Source organism: Sciurus carolinensis, chromosome 2 (assembly GCF_902686445.1).
Source record: "Sciurus carolinensis chromosome 2, mSciCar1.2, whole genome shotgun sequence".
Lineage (NCBI taxonomy): Eukaryota > Metazoa > Chordata > Mammalia > Rodentia > Sciuridae > Sciurus > Sciurus carolinensis.
Genome location: NC_062214.1, coordinates 104633545 through 104651535, shown reverse-complemented (window position 1 = coordinate 104651535; position 17991 = coordinate 104633545). Strand labels below are relative to the sequence as shown.

General features: G+C 40.6%; 2 protein-coding genes across 2 annotated transcripts in view; one reads left to right on the top strand and one right to left on the bottom strand.

The window, feature by feature from the left end:
* Fbn1 (fibrillin 1) overlaps positions 1–6692 on the bottom strand; it is a 228134-nt gene extending 221442 nt beyond the window's left edge. The window contains exons 1-2 of the mRNA XM_047539691.1: positions 6555–6692; positions 5580–5924 (exon numbers count right to left, since the gene is read on the bottom strand). Coding sequence (XP_047395647.1) covers positions 5580–5743 — 164 coding nt within the window. The 5' untranslated portion in view covers positions 5744–5924; positions 6555–6692. The remainder of the gene's footprint in view (positions 1–5579; positions 5925–6554) is intronic.
* LOC124976768 (formin-like protein 7) lies at positions 5606–13679 on the top strand. The gene is made up of 3 exons (XM_047539692.1): positions 5606–6047; positions 8044–8166; positions 12817–13679. Exons 1-2 carry the CDS (start codon positions 5742–5744, stop codon positions 8062–8064), a joined length of 327 nt encoding a protein of 108 aa, XP_047395648.1. The 5' UTR covers positions 5606–5741; the 3' UTR covers positions 8065–8166; positions 12817–13679.
* Positions 13680–17991: the final 4312 nt, after the last annotated feature.

The following is a 17991-nucleotide window of genomic DNA, read 5'->3' as shown; positions in this document are numbered from 1 at the left end:
GTATCAAACACACCCACACATGCGCATGCACACACACACACACACACAAATACATGTGCCATCCAAGGTGCCAGCTGACTCTGACGTTGTTTCTTTCTGTGTTTTATCAGTATCACCGTAGAAATGACAGAGAACATTTCTTATTTAAACTCTGTGATTAACTATACTTATGATTTATAAGCTAACACAAAAGTATATTAGGAATTATAAGTGGAATTTTACCATTGTATTAGTCTTACATTTTTGTCCAGTGAAATGAGAAACCAAAACCATAACTAAAATTAATGGAGAAAGACAATTTTAGCATTACGACTTTGTCTTTAGAACATAACCTCTGCATACCTCAGCTCTCACTGTAAAAGGAAATTAATAATATGACCCATCTTATAGAGAGTTGTAAGGATTAAATTAATTATCATGTGTAAAACATTTAGAGCAGTGTCTGGCACGTAAATGTTATCTAAATGTCTACTCTAGCTACAATTATTATTTCAATGGGTCCTGACTGCACTGCATTTACAACATTTTACTTTATGATAATGTGAAAGCAGTACTTATTCAGTAGAAACCATGCTTCAAATTTTGAATTTTAATCTTTTCCTGGGCAAGTCAACATGCTGGTGCAATACTCTTTCCCAAAATGCTTGGCAGCATTTATCAGGACGTAACCCCATCATAAGTTCATCTGTTTTACTTACTATTAGACTGCATGCCCTCTGCAGCCTGCCTGGTGTCTCCTGGTTCCTGTTCTCTATTCTCCTACTCTCACTGCTCAGTCCTCCAGGCTAAAGGGTATGATTCTGGCATTCAATCAAGTTCTCCTGAATTAATGAACTCTTTGAAACCCCACTTAATGACGAATTTGTGGTAAAATGCTTACAAGCGGATTCTTGCCTTTGATGATTTCACAATCTAATGGGAAAATCAAGTTTAATCATGGTGAAACACTAAACTCTCCTATACTTGCTGTATAAATCAGGCCCGATATATTATAGATTTTGGTTTTCCCAAAGAATTTCATGGTAAAAATTTTAAGTTGCTAAAGTAGGCCCATTTGCAAGATTAGTTTTTAGAAACAAAGAACTTATTAAACTAGTTTATTTCTCTTTCAAGAAAACAGTCACATTGAAAATTAAAGGATAAATGACCAGATTGACCAGGTAAATTATTTGGTTTATTGTATGAATACCCTAAGAATTTGTTTAGTATTATGCTTGAGCCATGAGTATAAAAGTATAATTTTTAAGTTCTTCTGCTACAGAAGACAACAAAAGAATGTTTCAATATTCTTTAAAATTCCAAATAAACTTGAAGAGATGTCTCTACTTCTGTTTCCTTCAGCCCTCACCTTGTTTCATTATAGGTTGATATATGTTTTAATTAATTGGTGTTACCAACAATTTATGCATTTCTATGAATAATTTCTATGTCTTAAATGCTACAAAAGAGTCACATAAATAAATATTTTATCGCTATCCTGTTGTTTAAAATGTGGAATTACTGAAACTCTCTATTCAGAAATATCTTTTAAAATCTGTGTCTCAATATTTTAGCTTAATTTTTTCAGTAAATACAAAGTCAAACCATACCACTGCATGAGTCTTTCCCCATATTTAATTATCAGCCCATCTGACTTCAGATGAAGTATTAAAGTCTTCTTTGTAAAGTTAAAATGAACTGTATAAAGTTTACAGAACTTTTTCTGTGTTCTCTGTTAAAGTTCTTTATTTTAATAGCAGACTTCTGTGTAATTAATCCCTTGGAGTTTGCCGTCACATAATCTACCCTGTGTATGAACTGTTCCATGTGTATTTTTCTGGTAACAAGACCTCTGGAAAAAGTAAACAAATAAACAAAGACCAAAAGGAATATGCATAAGGGGACAAACAAACTACAATCGGGTTTCATATACTTATGAGCTGAGGAACAAGGATAGAAGACTCAATCCATATTACTGGAGGTTTAGAAAAAGGATGTCTCACTGTAAGGAATTTTTCCCTGTGACATGAAACTGTAGTATTTCCATATTTGGGAGCTAAAGCAATAAAGCAATCATAAATAAAGGGCACATAACTACTGCTATTCAAGTAGAGTTGGTTTTTTATGCATGAGTTTTTTTAAAAAATACTGGACTGTCTCCCACACTTTTTGCCTAATCACAGAAGTTTAGAATTTAGCTGAGAAAAATTCTTAAGAACTGAAATACAGACAAAGTTGGGATTTTATTATTTCTCATAAAGTCACTTCACACTTGTTAAGCAATGCCTAAAGGAAAACATCTATACATTTACTATTTCAAAATATTTTAAAACTTGCAAAATTCTCACTTCAAAATAGAAAAAAAACACAATTTTTGCAGGGTAAATGGGGACCACACTCATTTCATATTTTAAAAAAAAAGGATTTCCTGTAAAAGCAGAAATTGGTGATTTATTCTAAGAAAACAAAGAAAAAGCTGGGAAGAAACTTGAGGATGCTTAAATTTCCACTGTGGAACAACTTCTGCTGCCCATGGAGAGGGGAAAAAAACCCCAAAAAAAAAAAAAAAAAAAAAAAACACCTGCAACAGGATGGGAGGAAAGGAAGACGAGAGAGGATGTAAGACATATCCAAGGAGGGAAAACAAGGCAGGTTCCTGGGCTATGAAGAGAAGGAGCTGACAGGGAAGGAACAGTTATTTTTAAAATAGCAAGGCAAATTTTAGAGTCACCTAGCACATCAGAGAAAAATGAGAAGGCAGTATTTGTGGGGGAGATTAGACCAGTGCACATCAGATACCAATGAGCTTAAAGCACCTTTTAGCTAGGGGAAATATTAGTGAGGTGCTGAAAGTTGCTGCCACCAACTTCACATCAGGCAGCTTCAGGGGTTACAAATCACTTTCACTTCATAAACTATGCATCTCCATCAAAATGGCAAGCAGGTTTTATTGCAGTCAAAGGCTTAGTTTTGAAGCGGATAATATTTTAATGAGAAAAAATAGAAATTTCAAGCAGTAACTGGAAAAATGTAATACAGAGTCACTTTCCCTGATGATTTACACAGCAGGACATGGTTAAAAGACTCATTCATGTGAGACTGCACTGGCAATAAGTAGAATAAATTTCAAATGCAATTCAAATTTAACATCAGAATGGGTGTTTGTTTAAAATCTAAGGGAAAAACTTTGATCCAGCAATTCTACTTTTATAATTTTATACCACATATAAACTCGTGCATACACACACAGGCACATATGTATAAGAATGTTAGTATCATCAAAATATTTAATATAATCTAAGGAGCCATCACTAGGAAACTGTTCCAGCTACATCATGGGATTCTATACACCAAGAAAACACACAAGGTTAGATTCATGTGACTTCATAGACGACTACACTAGAGATACAGAAAAACTAAACAAAGTTCAGAACATTATGTATAGTATATTCCATGTATAAAAATGATACATATGTGCATACATTTCTTTGTGTATATATAATATATGTACAGGGACATACATATATTTATGTGTATATATACATGCCTATTTCTCGAAAATACATAAGAAAATGGCCTCTGAAAGTCAGGAGAGAAATACTTTTAATTGTATATCCTTTAAAATTATTATTTTGAAAGCCCAAATATAGATAGGCAACTTTATAAATAACATGGCAATTAAAAGCACTCAGAATTACTGATCTGTTCGTTATGTTTTTGGAAGACTTTGTAGATAGTTTGCGATAGGGTATGAGCCATTAGTGATCAAATACATGAGAAGTACAAAGAGTTATCTCTCTAATGATGAAAAAAAAAGGTACAAAAGTGAACAGAAATAAGTACTGGTGTGAGTAAAAGTGTGCCATCCTGTTAAGCAACAAAGGAAAGCTTAGTTTCTGTTTTTGCATTGGGTCTGAGTCTCCCCAGGAAACACAAGGGTTGGTGACAGCACATGGAGATGAGACAAATGTCTGGCCAGACCTAATGTCTCCCCACAGATTTTTATCCACAGAACTAAACTCCAACTTCCTCTGTCTATATGCATACAAGCAATGTCATCAAGAATAGTTATTGTGATAATATTGTATAGCAGAAATATATTTTTGAGGGGAAAATGTTAGACTAAATGAAGTCCTTTAGAGAACACATGAAAAGCAGAGTTTCGGTCCATTTATTGAACTTGTCACGTGCCTGACACACAGGGCAATAAATGTCTGTTGCCTGATCAGGATCAGCAAATTTCATTTCCAGTATTGGTGGAATCCTGGGTTCATTTCCCACAAAGGCCAAGACAGAAACTGAGTTAATCATGGCTACTTTCTGGGGTCAGAAAATCATACACATTTTATTACTGTTTAAATGCTCAGCTCTCACAAGTATCTTGTCCCTAGTTCAGACTAGGACTCAAAAACTGGTCTGTTCCATTCACTGCACATTTTCTTCTCATACGTGGACCATAAAAACACAAACTTCACTACATACACATAGTTGAAACAGCCCATAGCAAAAAATAAAATTTTTTTAAAAAAATTTTAAAAATCCAGGGAATACCTTCACTTGATAACCCAAGGCCACATAATTAAGCGACACATCATTCAGGAAAAGAGCATCAGTGAAAATTGTAAGAATTTAACTTAAAAACAACTGTATATCTATTGCCTGGATTCATTTAAAAGGCTCTTCCAAGAAGATGGAAGGGGTCATTCATAATCCATCCTACTGTTTCTATGGAGGCTTGAACTTGATCACAGAAAGAGACTTCTCTTTCAATCTGAAAAAAATCTTAAAGTGTATTCTTCATTCACACTCTTTCAATTCAGGGAACTGACAATTGATCCTTAGTTCAACCTACCTAATTTAAAACTTTTCTACTGAAATATTTTGTCAGAGGGGCATGGGAAGCCAGTGAAATGATGCTGCATGTGGGTAACATATACACCACTAGTTAAAAACACACACCAGCCCCAGCGACATTACTGCAGCAGCGACGCGGAGAGCTCCACAAAATCCAAACACAAGTGCTCAGAAACACTTGTCCAGCTCTGCTTCCAGTGTTGACACTGGAAAGGGAGTATACCCCAGAAAACTCAGTCCCTAATTTCAGTAAGCATAATTTACCAGAGGGTCAACTATCAACCATGTGTCTTCCCTGTCATTTGAATCTTTTCCTATCTTTGCTCCCTTACAAAAGGGCATCTGCAAAGAAGCCCACCAGCAAAGTACTTTCCCCTAAACACAACCGGAATTACCGTTGAAGGGAAAGGAACGGGCTTCTCCTTTTCTCTGTCACAGCTCCTCCCCTTTTCCCTCAAGGAACCCTTCTCGCCTCCCAAAATCTGCCTCAACAATGGCCCAAAAATTCCTTTTAACTATGACCCCTCCGCTGGGGCCGCAGTTCTTCAGGAGCGGGAGCAAGGTGGCTTAGCCCCTAAGGCGGTGAAGAATGTATAACCTTAGCACCTCCAAGGTGTCCCCAGGAGTTCTTGCCAAGGATCCTTCCACCGTGGAGAATCGACCCGGTCAGTTGCTCTGGATCTTAAACTCAACTCGGGAGAAGGGGGAAGGGGACCCACACCAAAGAAGCTGACCCGTTCCATTACCCCTTAAGCGCGTCGTGTCCTCCACCGCCTCGCCTCTTGGCCCGGCTGGCTCTGGTTTCCTTCACGTTCCCAGCCTCCAAATTGGCATCCGCCCCATGGCTCGTGTAGGACGCTAAGAGCACGGTAAATCCCAGGGCGATTTCCAGAAGCCCCCCTAGCCGCATGATGCCGAGCGGCCGCCGGCTCCCGCCGCCTCCTGCCGCACCCGAGGCTGTGTCTCGGGTAGCCGCTGCGCCCTTAAGCGCACCGCGCCGCCGGGGTCCCGCTGTCCCGCCGCCCGTCCCCCGGGCCGGGCTCCTCCCGCCTTCTCCAGGCGCTGCTCCCACTTCAGGAGGCCCTTGCCAGCTGCAACAGAGAGACAAATCCCCGAAGCGGGGAAGAGATTCAGGGCATCGGGATGCTGAAGCCTCGCGGTCCCATTCCCGAGCCCAACCCGCGCTCCGCCTGCGCGTGGCGCAGTTAATTTGGGTAAGTGAAGATCGTTTGGTCCACATCTGGCTGAAAAGCCCAGGCCCCTGGAGGCAGTGGCTCCAGCGGACCCCTCCGCCTCCCCTGCGCCGGCTGACGAGCGCGGCGCAAAGTACCCACGCCCGAAACGGTCGTAAGCCCCCGGGCAAGCTCGCTGAGTTTATTTTTTAATAGCACGAGTTGCGCGCAATGAGCGCTTTGAACGCCCGAGTTCCTTAGCCTGTCCTCTCCGCCAAGTCGCGGGACTGGAAACTCGCCGCGCCGTCCCGCCGGCTGAGGAGGCTACCACCGCCCCCGGAGCATCTGACGCCTAGCCCGGCATCGGGAGCCCCGGGCCAGGAAGCTGTCAGGCAGGCGAGGGCCAGCGCCAGCTGTGAATGTTCCGGGACAGCCCCTCACCCCTGTCCCTGTCCCTGCCCTTCGCGCGGCGCAAACGAAAAGCCTCCGTGGCTGGATCCCCAGCCCTGGTGGCCGCCCGACCCCTGTCGGGACCTCGGCTGCACGCACTGGAGAAGCTTCAGCTCCGACTCCGAGGCGGCGGCGGTGGCTGCTCCTCGGTCCTGGCCCCAGCAGCCGCTGCTGCGCTGCGCTGCGCTCCGCCCGCAGCTGTCCCAGCTGTGGCCGCCTGTCCGCCTGTGGCACCCACAGTCTGCCCCGGCTCCCGCGGCCCCCTCCTTTCCCCACCTCTTCAAGTATCGTCAGCGCAGCGGTTTCTCGCGAGAGAAATACTTTAAAAAAAAAAAAAAAAAGAAAAGAAAGAAAGAAAGAAAATGACACCCCCTCCTACATCCCCCTCATCACTACCCCACCCCCCGGCCCCATCCATCCTCCCTTTCCACTCCCCTTTGCCAGCCACCTCCTCGGCGCGGGGCCTCCCTCACTCGCTGGATTAGTGCAGTGGGAGGAGGCAGAGGTGATCGGGTCCTGCCCGGCCTGGGATTTTTCGTTTTGGGGTGGGGAGGAGAGAGAATGGGAAGAAGTGGAGTAGCGGTTTATCCTGTTCTGTGGTTGGGAGGTCTGGACCCGGGATTAGCTTCTCCCGTGATCGGGAAACCCGCCGGCGCGGAAAGCTGTGCCACCTGCACCAAGAATGCACGCCGAAGACCGCGGCCCGGAGGTTCGGGAGGCCCTGGCCAGAGGGGAGACCCATCCTGCCTGCTCTGGCGTCCTGGCGCCGCCTCCCCTACGCCTCTTGGATCCTGCATTGAGCCTAGGCCAGAGACTGGGAGACAGGCAGGGCACATCCCAGGCCTGGGCCACTGCAGGGACTGAGTGCGGGCGGGAAAGGGGGTTCTGCTGCCACCACTTGCCGCGCACAGTACAGAGCCCACTGGAAGAGTGGCTCTTCTGAGACTTAGTTCAAGCCACCCACCCAGGCTAAATCCAAAATACTCCAAGAGTACGAGCTGGATACGGAGTCAGGGGCCTGTGAACACTGGGATTCGGAATGGGGGCAATGAAGGGATGGTGCCCTCACCCAGCACACAGTTAAGACACACACACTCTCAGCTGCTTGTCCAGAATATGCAAAGTACAATGAATTCAGTGACTTTAGAGCTCATAGTATTTATGGCCTCCTTACAAAATCCAGGGTTACCTGAACCCTATAGAAGTTAAGGAAGTTAGGGAATCTAAGTTGGGCCTTGGCTTCTGGAACTAAAGTCCCCCAGTTCCAGCCACCAGCTCTCAAGGCAAGAATAAGAGCTCACCACAAACAGGAACCCAAAGGATGCATCCTGTTGAAGGGAATATGCCTTATTTGCAATAGTTTGTGCTCAGGTATGAGGGTAGAGGGACCTATGAAAGTCATTCAACTTCTTCCTAATTGTAAGCCGACCACACAGACTTACAAAAGTGATGATGAACCCTTTGAACTGCTATGACATGAACATGAGGATGAAAACAATGAAACTGGAGATTGTGAACAGATTTGAAGTCACAGTCTTCTAAGTGTGTTGTCTAGTTTAATCCTTACCTGCAAAAATTCTCTTCACAGATTCATGAATTAAAGCCTTGATCACACTCCCTCACTTGAGAGTGAAGTAGATCATTCATTCAAGATGTATTTACTGAGCATCAACCTTCTACCACCAGGTGCAAGGAGGAACCAGACTTACTGGTAAGCAAGGCAGAGATTTTCTCCCTTCAGACAGCAGGTAGCCTACAGGGAAAGACAGACTTGAAACAAATAATGACCCAGTTAAGTGCTGAGAAATGTAGGGTGCTTGCTTGGAGGATATATAACAAGGTGACTTGACCGGGGCTGGAGTTGATCAAGGATGCAACATGTAACTCAAGTCTAAAACATGACTAGCCTCAACTTATAGAGAGGGTAGTAGTTCTTAATCCTGACTACACAAGAGAATGACGTGGGGAGTTTGTTTGTTTGTTTGTTTGTTTGTTTGTTTAATTCCAATACCAGGACCCAAAACCAGAGGTTCTAATTTAAACAGTCTGGAGTAGAGCCTTGACAGGAGTATTTGTAGAAGCTCCCCAGACAGGGGAGATAAGGAGGTTTTATTTAGGATGGAAAAAGGGTCTAAGCAGAGGGGCCAAGGGTCAGGGGAGACAGGGCTGCTGGAGATCCAGAAAGACCTGGTCCTGACCTCCAGAGTGGCTACTGTATACTCTGTAGAATCTGGAAAGTCCACCTTCCTTCTCTGTACTCCAGTAGCATGCCAGATATCACGTCCAGGGTATATACTCCACTCTTTGGGAAGTTTAACCATAATAGTGGAAACTCTGTAGGGGAAGAGGGGAGGAGAACCTAATTACTGGAAAGGGAATACATTTTTAAATATGTAAGAAATATTCACATTTCTGGGCACTCCTCATACTACTTACAACAAAATTTGATAACAGATAATGAAAACTCTTATCTTTGCAATAGGGGTTTCAAGATCCACCTCTTTAAACTTAGCACCGTTCATAGCATTGTTTGCAAAATAAGACTTTGAACTAGAATTCCCTTGTCCCACCTTTTCATTTCAAACAATTTTATTGTGCTAAGAAAATCTGTTCAACTCCCTCCTTGTTCACAAGATGTTGTAGTTCATGCACTTATAAATGCACTTATAAATGAAATAATTAACCTAGAATTATGATACACAATTATAGTATTCCTATTATGCCTTACATACTAAGTTAGATGCTGACAATTAGAATATTTATTCTATTGTTAGAGTGAACTATATTTTTTTCCTGCACTCATTCTATTTATCATCCTTACCTATACCCTTGATGCTTAAGGACAAGTTTGCATTACATATTCACAGAAACTTGCACAGTGTCCTAAAAACTATAACAAAAGACAAATGGTTTATTGATTAATCAATCAGAACATGGTATTTTAGCTTCAAACCCACTCTCATAACTTTATATCTCTTGAGTAACTGTGTCAGCAAGTGTTATTTGTCTACAAGCAATAAAACTAACACTGGGCAATTTAAGTTTTAAAAATATTAAGTATTATCGGACTGCTTGTTGAACTTGACTTTAGGATAAAATATGGAGTAGTGTAGTTCTGCAGTAGAGATAGTAGAAACAAGTAGAGAACTTCTTCAGGATGATGCCATTTGGGGAAATCAATTCTAGCCATGTTGGTCCTTCTGCTACTCCTCAGGGTTCAAATTCAAAGGATAGGGTCCTGTTGACCTACCTACCTCAGAGAACTTGTCCATAATCCTGGCCAGGGGATAATGGAGCATTTTATGTGGATGGTCCCAACAAGAATGCATGCCACAGGAAAGGAGTTACTCTGTACACAGAGTTTGGTTTTGCACCAAAAATTGGAGTCATTGATGCTTTTTGGACACACACAAAAATGTTCATATGTCTATTACCTCATCTCACAAACTTTCAATTATGTTTAGAACCTATTGAGATAAAGTATCTTTAAGTGCATAAGAAATATACTAAATTCAGCTCCTAGATCTGACATTAGGAACTAAAGCATGACTTCATGAAAAGAGTTCACTAAACTCTAACACAGCTGCAATTCCCCACATTTAGGGTAGATCACTCATGATTCAACTAGCTATATCAACAAAAACTAACTTTTGACTCAGTATTGTAGAATTTTGTAGTTATAAAACATAATGCAAATATGGCAGCTGTTTCAGAAACCATACCTACCTATATGTATATAGAGAAAATTAATAGCTTCACACTCATAATCTCATTAAACTTTCACCAATCATTCAGCAATCTTATGGCATATTGAAAACTAGGTTTACAGTATTACCTTCTTCGAGAAGTGGGTTCTATTTTTTTTTGATTGTTCTGATCAAATGATCTTCCTTCTATTTGTTATTATTAGTATTTTAAAGGAGCATTATAATTATATATAAAACTGTGATCCATTGTGGTATAATCATTCATGCACATAGCATAATTTGTTAGATTTCATTACCCCGTATTTCTCCATGCACCCCTCCCTCATCTTCAGTCCCCATCCTCTACCGGTCTATCCTGTATTCTTAGGAGATTCTTCCCTATTTTATAAAATCTGTCTGTCTGTCTCTCCATCTCTTTCTATCTCTCTCTTTCCCACATGTTCTAATAGTTGACTTTGACTTTCTAAGATTGGCTTATTTCACTTAGCATTCACTTAGCATTCCCACTCATTTACCAACAAATGATGTAAATGATGTAAGTTCATTTTTCTTTGTGACTGCGTAAAACTCCATTGTGTATATACACCACATTTTCTTTATTCATCTATTGAGAGGCAACTAGGCTGGTTCTCTAACTTGGCTATTGTGAAATCTATTGCTATAAATACTGGTATGTGTGTAACACTATATTTAGCTGACTTTTGTTCTTTTTTTTTCTTTTTTTATTGTAAACAAATGGGATACATGTTGTTTCTCTGTTTGTACATGGCGCAAAGGCATACCATTTGTGTAATCATACATTTACATAGGGTAATGTTGTTTGATTCATTCTGTTATTTTTTCCCTTCCCCCCCACCCCTCCCACCCCTCTTTTCCCTCTATACAGTCCTTCCTTCCTCCATTCTTGCCCCCTCCCTAACCCTAACTCTAACCCTAACACTAACCCCTCCCATCCCCCATTATGGGTCATCATCCACTTATTAGCGATATCATTCGTCCTTTGTTTTTTTGAGATTGGCTTATCTCACTTAGCATATTCTCCTCCAATTTCATCCATTTGCCTGCAAATGCCATAATTTTATCATTCTTTATGGCTGAGTAATATTCCATTGTATATATATATACCACAGTTTCTTTATCCATTCATCAATTGAAGGACATCTAGGTTGGTTCCACAATCTGGCTATTGTGAACTGAGCAGCTATGAACATTGATGTGGCTGTATCTCTGTAATATGCTGATTTTAAGTCCTTTGGGTACAGGCCAAGGAGTGGGATAGCTGGGTCAAATGGTGGTTCCATTCCAAGTTTTCTAAGGAGTCTCCACACTGCTTTCCAGAGTGGCTGCACTAATTTGCAGCCCCACCAGCAATGTATGAGTGTACCTTTCTCCCCACATCCTCGCCAACACCTATTGTTGCTTGTATTCTTGATAATCGCCATTCTAATTGGGGTGAGATGGAATCTTAGGGTGGTTTTGATTTGCATTTCTCTTATTACTAGAGATGTTGAACATTTTTCCATGTGTTTGTTGATTGCTTGTAGATCTTCTTCTGTGAAGTGTCTATTCATTTCCTTAGCCCATTTGTCGATTGGATTATTTGCATTCTTGGTGTAGTTTTTTGAGTTCTTTATAGATTCTGGAAATTAGCACTCTATCTGAAGTATGAGTGGCAAAGATTTTCTCCCAATGCTCTTTCTTCGCATTGCTGATAGTTTCCTTTGCTGAGAGAAAGCTTTTTAGTTTGAATCTATCCCAGTTATTAATTCTTGCTTTTATTTCTTGTGCTATGGGAGTCCTGTTGAGGAAGTCTGGTCCTAAGCCAACATGTTGAAGCTCTGGACCTACTTTTTCTTCTATAAGATGCAAGGTCTCTGGTCTGATTCCGAGATCCTTAATCCATTTTGAGTTTAGTTTCGTGCATGGTGAGAGATATGGGTTTAGATTCATTCTGTTGCATATGGATTTCCAATTCTCCCAGCACCATTTGTTGAAGAGGCTATCTTTTCTCCATTGCATATTTTTGGCCCCTTTGTCTAGTATGAGAAAATTGTATTTATTTGGGTTTGTGTCCGTGTCCTCTATTCTGTACCATTGATCCACCTTTCTATTTTGGTACCAATACCATAATGTTTTTGTTACTATAGCTTTGTAGTAGAGTTGAAGATCTGGTATTGCGATACCCCCTGCTTCACTCTTTTCTGCCAAGGATCGCTTTAGCTATTCTTGGTTTTTTATTCTTCCAGATGAATTTCATAATTGCTTGCTCTATTTCTGTAAGGTACATCATTGGGATTTTAATTGGACTTGCATTGAATCTGTATAGAACTTTTGGTAGTATGGCCATTTTGACAATATTAATTCTTCCTATCCAAGAACATGGGAGATCTTTCCATCTTCTAAGGTTTTCTTTAATTTCTTTCTTTAGTGTTCTGTAGTTCTCATTATAGAGGTCTTTCACCTCTTTTGTGAGATTGATTCCCAAGTATTTTATTTTTTTTGATGCTATTGTGAATGGGTTCTATTTTCAAACCCTTTAAATCTGAGCTAGCCTTGTGTCTTTCTTTGACCTACAGATTATGGTGGAAGTGACATTAAGTGACTTCAAGGTTAGGCCTTAAGAGAGCTGGTAACTTCCTCTTTCACTCCATTAGACATTGCCCTGAGATGGCCATGCGTCAAGATGTCCAGGATAAAAGGACATATGAAGACAGACCCAGCTGTCCCAACTCAGTGAAGACTCTCACCAAGCCTCCAGCTACACAGAGCCACGTATGCAAGCCCAGAAGATCAACAGAACTGCCCAGTCAACCCACAGAATAAACATCATTGTTGCTTTAAGTCACTCAATTATTAGAGCAACTGAAATTATTAGAGGGCAAGAATAGGTAACTATTTCAAATTTTCTGAGAGAAAAAAATTGTCACAAAAAAATAACAATTGTTATAGATGAACAAACACATTCAGAAGGGTTAAGAAATTTGTTCAGATTTACAAAATCAGTAGGAGAGGCAGAGCTGGGATCAAGGGCACTTTTCATTTCATCACTGCTACTTCATCTGTGACCACAAAGTCTAAGTCAAGGTCTAGGACAGATGTAACTTGGAGATACTCCCAGTACTGGCAACACTTTTACTTTGTTCTTCAGGGAAGATACAATTCCATCCCTCTAGCCTCATCGCTATCTAAATCTTTATTCTATCCTACTTAGGAGTTCCATTTATTTCATGTTGCAGTCACCACGCTCTCCCCAGGGATCACAAGAGCTTCCATAGTCAACTTACCTGCCTCTTTCCTTCAGTATCTAGTTCCCAATCACATTCTCGTTCCTGAGGACAATTCTTCATACACAGCCAGTGCTCAATAAATATTAAATGAATGAACAAATGGATGAATAAACTTCCTATATAGATGGTGATATGATGAGAACTTTAAAATCTTACCCATTCTTCTTACTCATCCTCTGTGTTAAAGACCTACTCCTGTCCAACCACTGACAAAGCCTTAGTGTGTCATATTGCCCAGTAGTGCTTCAGTTGTCCCATGACTCCCTTTTGCAGGGTGATATGAATGGACAGATCTCAGTAGTGAGGACCTGAAGACAGAATTATGTTGCCTGATTGTCAACATAGTGTATGTCCCTCTTTTTTTTTTTTTTTGTACTGGGGATTGAACTCGGGATGCTTTACCACTGAACTGCATACCCAGTCCTTTTAATTTTTTATTTTGAGACAGAATCTCACTAAGTCTCTTAGGGCCTTACTAATTTTCTGAGGATGGCCTTGAACTTTTTTTTTTTTTTTTTTTTTTTGTGGTGCTGGGGATCGAACCCAGGGCCTTGTGCTTGCAAGGCAAGCACTCTACCAACTGAGCTATCTCCCCAGCCCTGGCCTTAAACTTGTGATCCTCCTGCCTCAGTCTCCTTTTTTTGAAAAAAAAAAACTGTTTAGTTTATTTATTCATTTAGCCAATTTTGATGAAAGTCAGGTACTATATGCCAAATATTGTGCCAAAAGCTGAGGCCTTAACCATAAAGAGGATGCATTTCTGCTTGAAAGAATCATAAGGTCTAGTGCATTGAACCAGATCCTCACAGTGATAAGCACTTTTTGCTTAGTGTATACACTGTTCTAAGTGAGGTGCTATAAATGTGCTTTCCATTTTACAGATTTAGAGAGTTTAAGGTTTAAAAACATACAGTTTAAAATGACATAAACATGTATTTTCTTTTAGGGAAAATTATGTATGTGTTTGCATGTTATACCCAGAATCTTGAGTAATTCCCACTTCAATGTAAAATTTTGATTTTGTGAGGGGGAAAAATGTGGGAAAAAATTCTTAAAAACAGGTGAAAGTGAATACTGATGGAAAAACACAGTAAGAACATTTTTTAATTTTCATGATTTACCAGAAATTTTATTTATTGTGAAAATATTTGAACAACTTCAAACGTTTTTTATTTTTTTGCAATCTCACCACCCCATTTTAACTGTTTTAATTTTTGTTTCCCTCTGATCTTTGCCATAACCATGGTGTGTATATAGTTTTGTCTTCTGCTGAACAGAATTTGTTCAGCACGTCAGTGCTTAACCTTTGCATTTTGCAGATGGTGTCCCTGGGTGAGGTTTGCCTAGCCATGCTTCTGGCAGACAGCATGTACAACTGTTGAATTATGTTATTGAAATAACTTTCATTACCTCAATCCCCCAAAGCAAACAGTTTCTCTCCACCCAAAACAAAAGCTCTGGTTCCCAGACTTCATTTCATTTGTGTTTTCCATGAGTTCTGTGACCCACCCTGGTATTCCCTGTCATTTTTTCTACCAGACATAACAGATACCAGCCCAACAGCAGAAGGGAATAAAGAAAAGGCCTGGCCAGCAGGAAAGGATATAACATTGTATCCATCACAAATTAAAAACACATTCTCTCTCAGCTCCATTCAACAAGTGTTTACCAAACATCAGCTCTGTGTTCATACTATGGTAGAAGCCACCAAAAAGTGTCAGTACTATTTCTTGCCTCAAGGGGTTACACCCTCTCTCAGGAGGGAGCAAATGACTGCATTATCAGCAGACTTCCAAAAAAGTGACAGTGAATATATTAGGTTTTGTGAGCAAAGAGACAAAAGAAGGCAAACTTCCACAAGCATCTTATAGACAAAAATCCAACTTTACCTGAAATTTGAATTTCATTTCGTTTTCAAGTGTAATAAAATAATGTTATTCTTTTGGTGTTTTATAATGATTTAAAAATGCAATAACTGTTCATAACTTGCAGGCTATATGAAAACAGGCAGGGGGGCGAGGTTTGTCCTATTGGTTATAGTTTACTGACCCTGGTGTATAAGAAAATAGCTAGCGCAGAAAATGATTTAGAGATTTCTCTCCAAACCGGGTGTCACCAAGACAGGAGTCCAGAGAGGACAGAGATGGGGTGGAGTATGGTGGGCTGGGCTGGTCAGGAAGACTTAATGGAAGAGATGGGATTTGAGCAGAGCCTTGGAAGGAGGGCAGGATTTGGCTGCATAGAACAGTCTGGGCAGAACATTCCAAGCAGAAGCAATGAGCAGGAGGCAAAAGCAGAGAGGAAGGGAAGATCGTGGGCCAACAGAGACAGATGAGGTGTTTCCCCATCCTTCATTGTGACATGCTTCTTAGCTCTCCGAGGTTTCTGAGACACACCCAGGGTCTGGTGTTTATGGAGGGGAGGGGTATCCTGTGGGAGTAGTTCTTTAAATGACTGTGATTAATCATACTATATGGATATTTATAATATCCATCACCAGAACTTGGAAACACTGATAGCCATCTGATCTCTGCTTAAAACTAATGAAGGACAAACTGGATTTGATTTTTCTCCATCAGGAGACTTTCCAGGTTTCAATTAGTCACCTACATCAAGGAATTTTTATGGAGAATGAACTTTCTCTCAGGATCTTAATAATATTCTGATTATACCAGGAAATGCCACATGCTCTAACCCATATTTTCATGACCAACCCAGAAAGCCTAGTTGAGTGACAACTAGCCTTAGCTAGTGACATTTATCTTTTTCTACATCTGTTTTTATTTTTACTTTCAATTGAATTTTCTCTTAAAAGTTAGTAATTAGTGGATGCTAGTAATTAGTGGTTATCTACAAAAAAATAAGTTTTTCTTGCCCTACTTTATCTCTTCCCATGATTTCACCCCCAACTTATAACATACTATTAACTCTCAAATCTGTATCTCCACCCCAGACCTCTCCCTAGAGCTTCAAGTTCAGACATCCAAGTTCTTGCTGGAAGCCTCCACCTACTCCTCCCACAAGTGTTCAAACTCATTGTGGTAGCAGCCTCTAAGATGGCCTTCAGTGATCCCCAACACTAAGGATTCACGCCCTGGGATAATCCCCTCCCCTTGAGTATGGGCTAGACCTAGTGAGTCTCTTCTAGCAGAATGTGGCAGAGCAGATGGGATATCACTTCTGATATTATGTTACGAAGATTCTAGATTCCCTTGGCCTTTTATTGTTCTCCTGCCCGCACACGGGAAATGCACTGCCAAGCTGTGAACTGCCCTACAGAGAGGCTCTGTGGCAAGGAACTGAGAGACAAACTGCCTGCCAATAGCCCTTGATGAACTAAATTCTACTAACAGTCATGTGAGTGAGCTTGGAAGTCTTCAGATGAGACTGCAACCCCAGCCAAGATGTGAGAAAAGTCCAGCCTGAGGCATGTAGCTGAACAGCTCCTCAGTGGTGACCCACAGAAACCATGAGATAATAAAAGTGTAGTGTTGGAAACCACAAAATTTTGAGGTCATTTGTTACATAAAAATAGATAACAACCTTATCAGCAAACTTCCTAAACCTGTTCCTTCTAAATTCTCTATTTTAATTGTGAGGACCACCATACACTCACTTGCCTATACTGACAAATGAGTCTGATTTGTTTCTCAAATCTACAAAAGCTCAAATGCTTTTTCACTTTCCAATCATAATGGACATAATTTAGTAGTCTTAATTTGTTCCCTGTAAGTTCCATCTGGACATCAAACCGTTTACTGCAGGATTCTGTTAGCAATGATATTAATGACATCATACTCGGTATCTTTCCACAGATAATAAACCCCTGGGAAGTGTCCAGAGTGATAGAGTGGGAAAAAGGAGAGTTTGAAAAATGCTAGAAAATACCATTCATAGTTTAAAAATCAACCACACGAATAAAGATGCAACAGGCATGGGATTAGAGGAACAACACTGGGATTCTGATCTGAGCTTGCTACTAAGGCTTCGGGAAGTCTTTTTGCTTTTTTTTTTTTTTTATTATAAACAAATGGGATACATGTTGTTTCTCTGTTTGTACATGGCGTAAAGGCATACCATTTGTGTAATCATAAATTTACATAGGGTAATGCTGTTTGATTCATTTAGTTATTTTTTCCCTTCCCCCCCAATCCCTCCCACCCCTCTTTTCCCTCTATACAGTCCTTCCTTCCTCCATTCTTGCCCCCCTCCCTAACCCTAACTCTAACCTTAACACTAACCCCTCCCACCCCCCATTATGGGTCATCATCCACTTATTAGCGATATCATTCGTCCTTTGTTTTTTTGAGATTGGCTTATCTCACTTAGCATATTCTCCTCCAATTTCATCCATTTGCCTGCAAATGCCATAATTTTATCATTCTTTATGGCTGAGTAATATTCCATTGTATATATATATACCACAGTTTCTTTATCCATTCATCAATTGAAGGACATCTAGGTTGGTTCCACAATCTGGCTATTGTGAACTGAGCAGCTATGAACATTGATGTGGCTGTATCTCTGTAATATGCTGATTTT

Excerpts from the sequence above, each read along its gene's own strand:
- LOC124976768 (XM_047539692.1), top strand. The coding sequence starts at position 5,742 with ATGATGCCGAGCGGCCGCCGGCTCCCGCCGCCTCCTGCCGCACCCGAG. Across the intron at positions 6,048-8,043 it reads GCGTGGCGCAGTTAATTTGG|ATTCATGAATTAAAGCCTTG; the intron begins GTAAGTGAAGAT and ends TTCTCTTCACAG.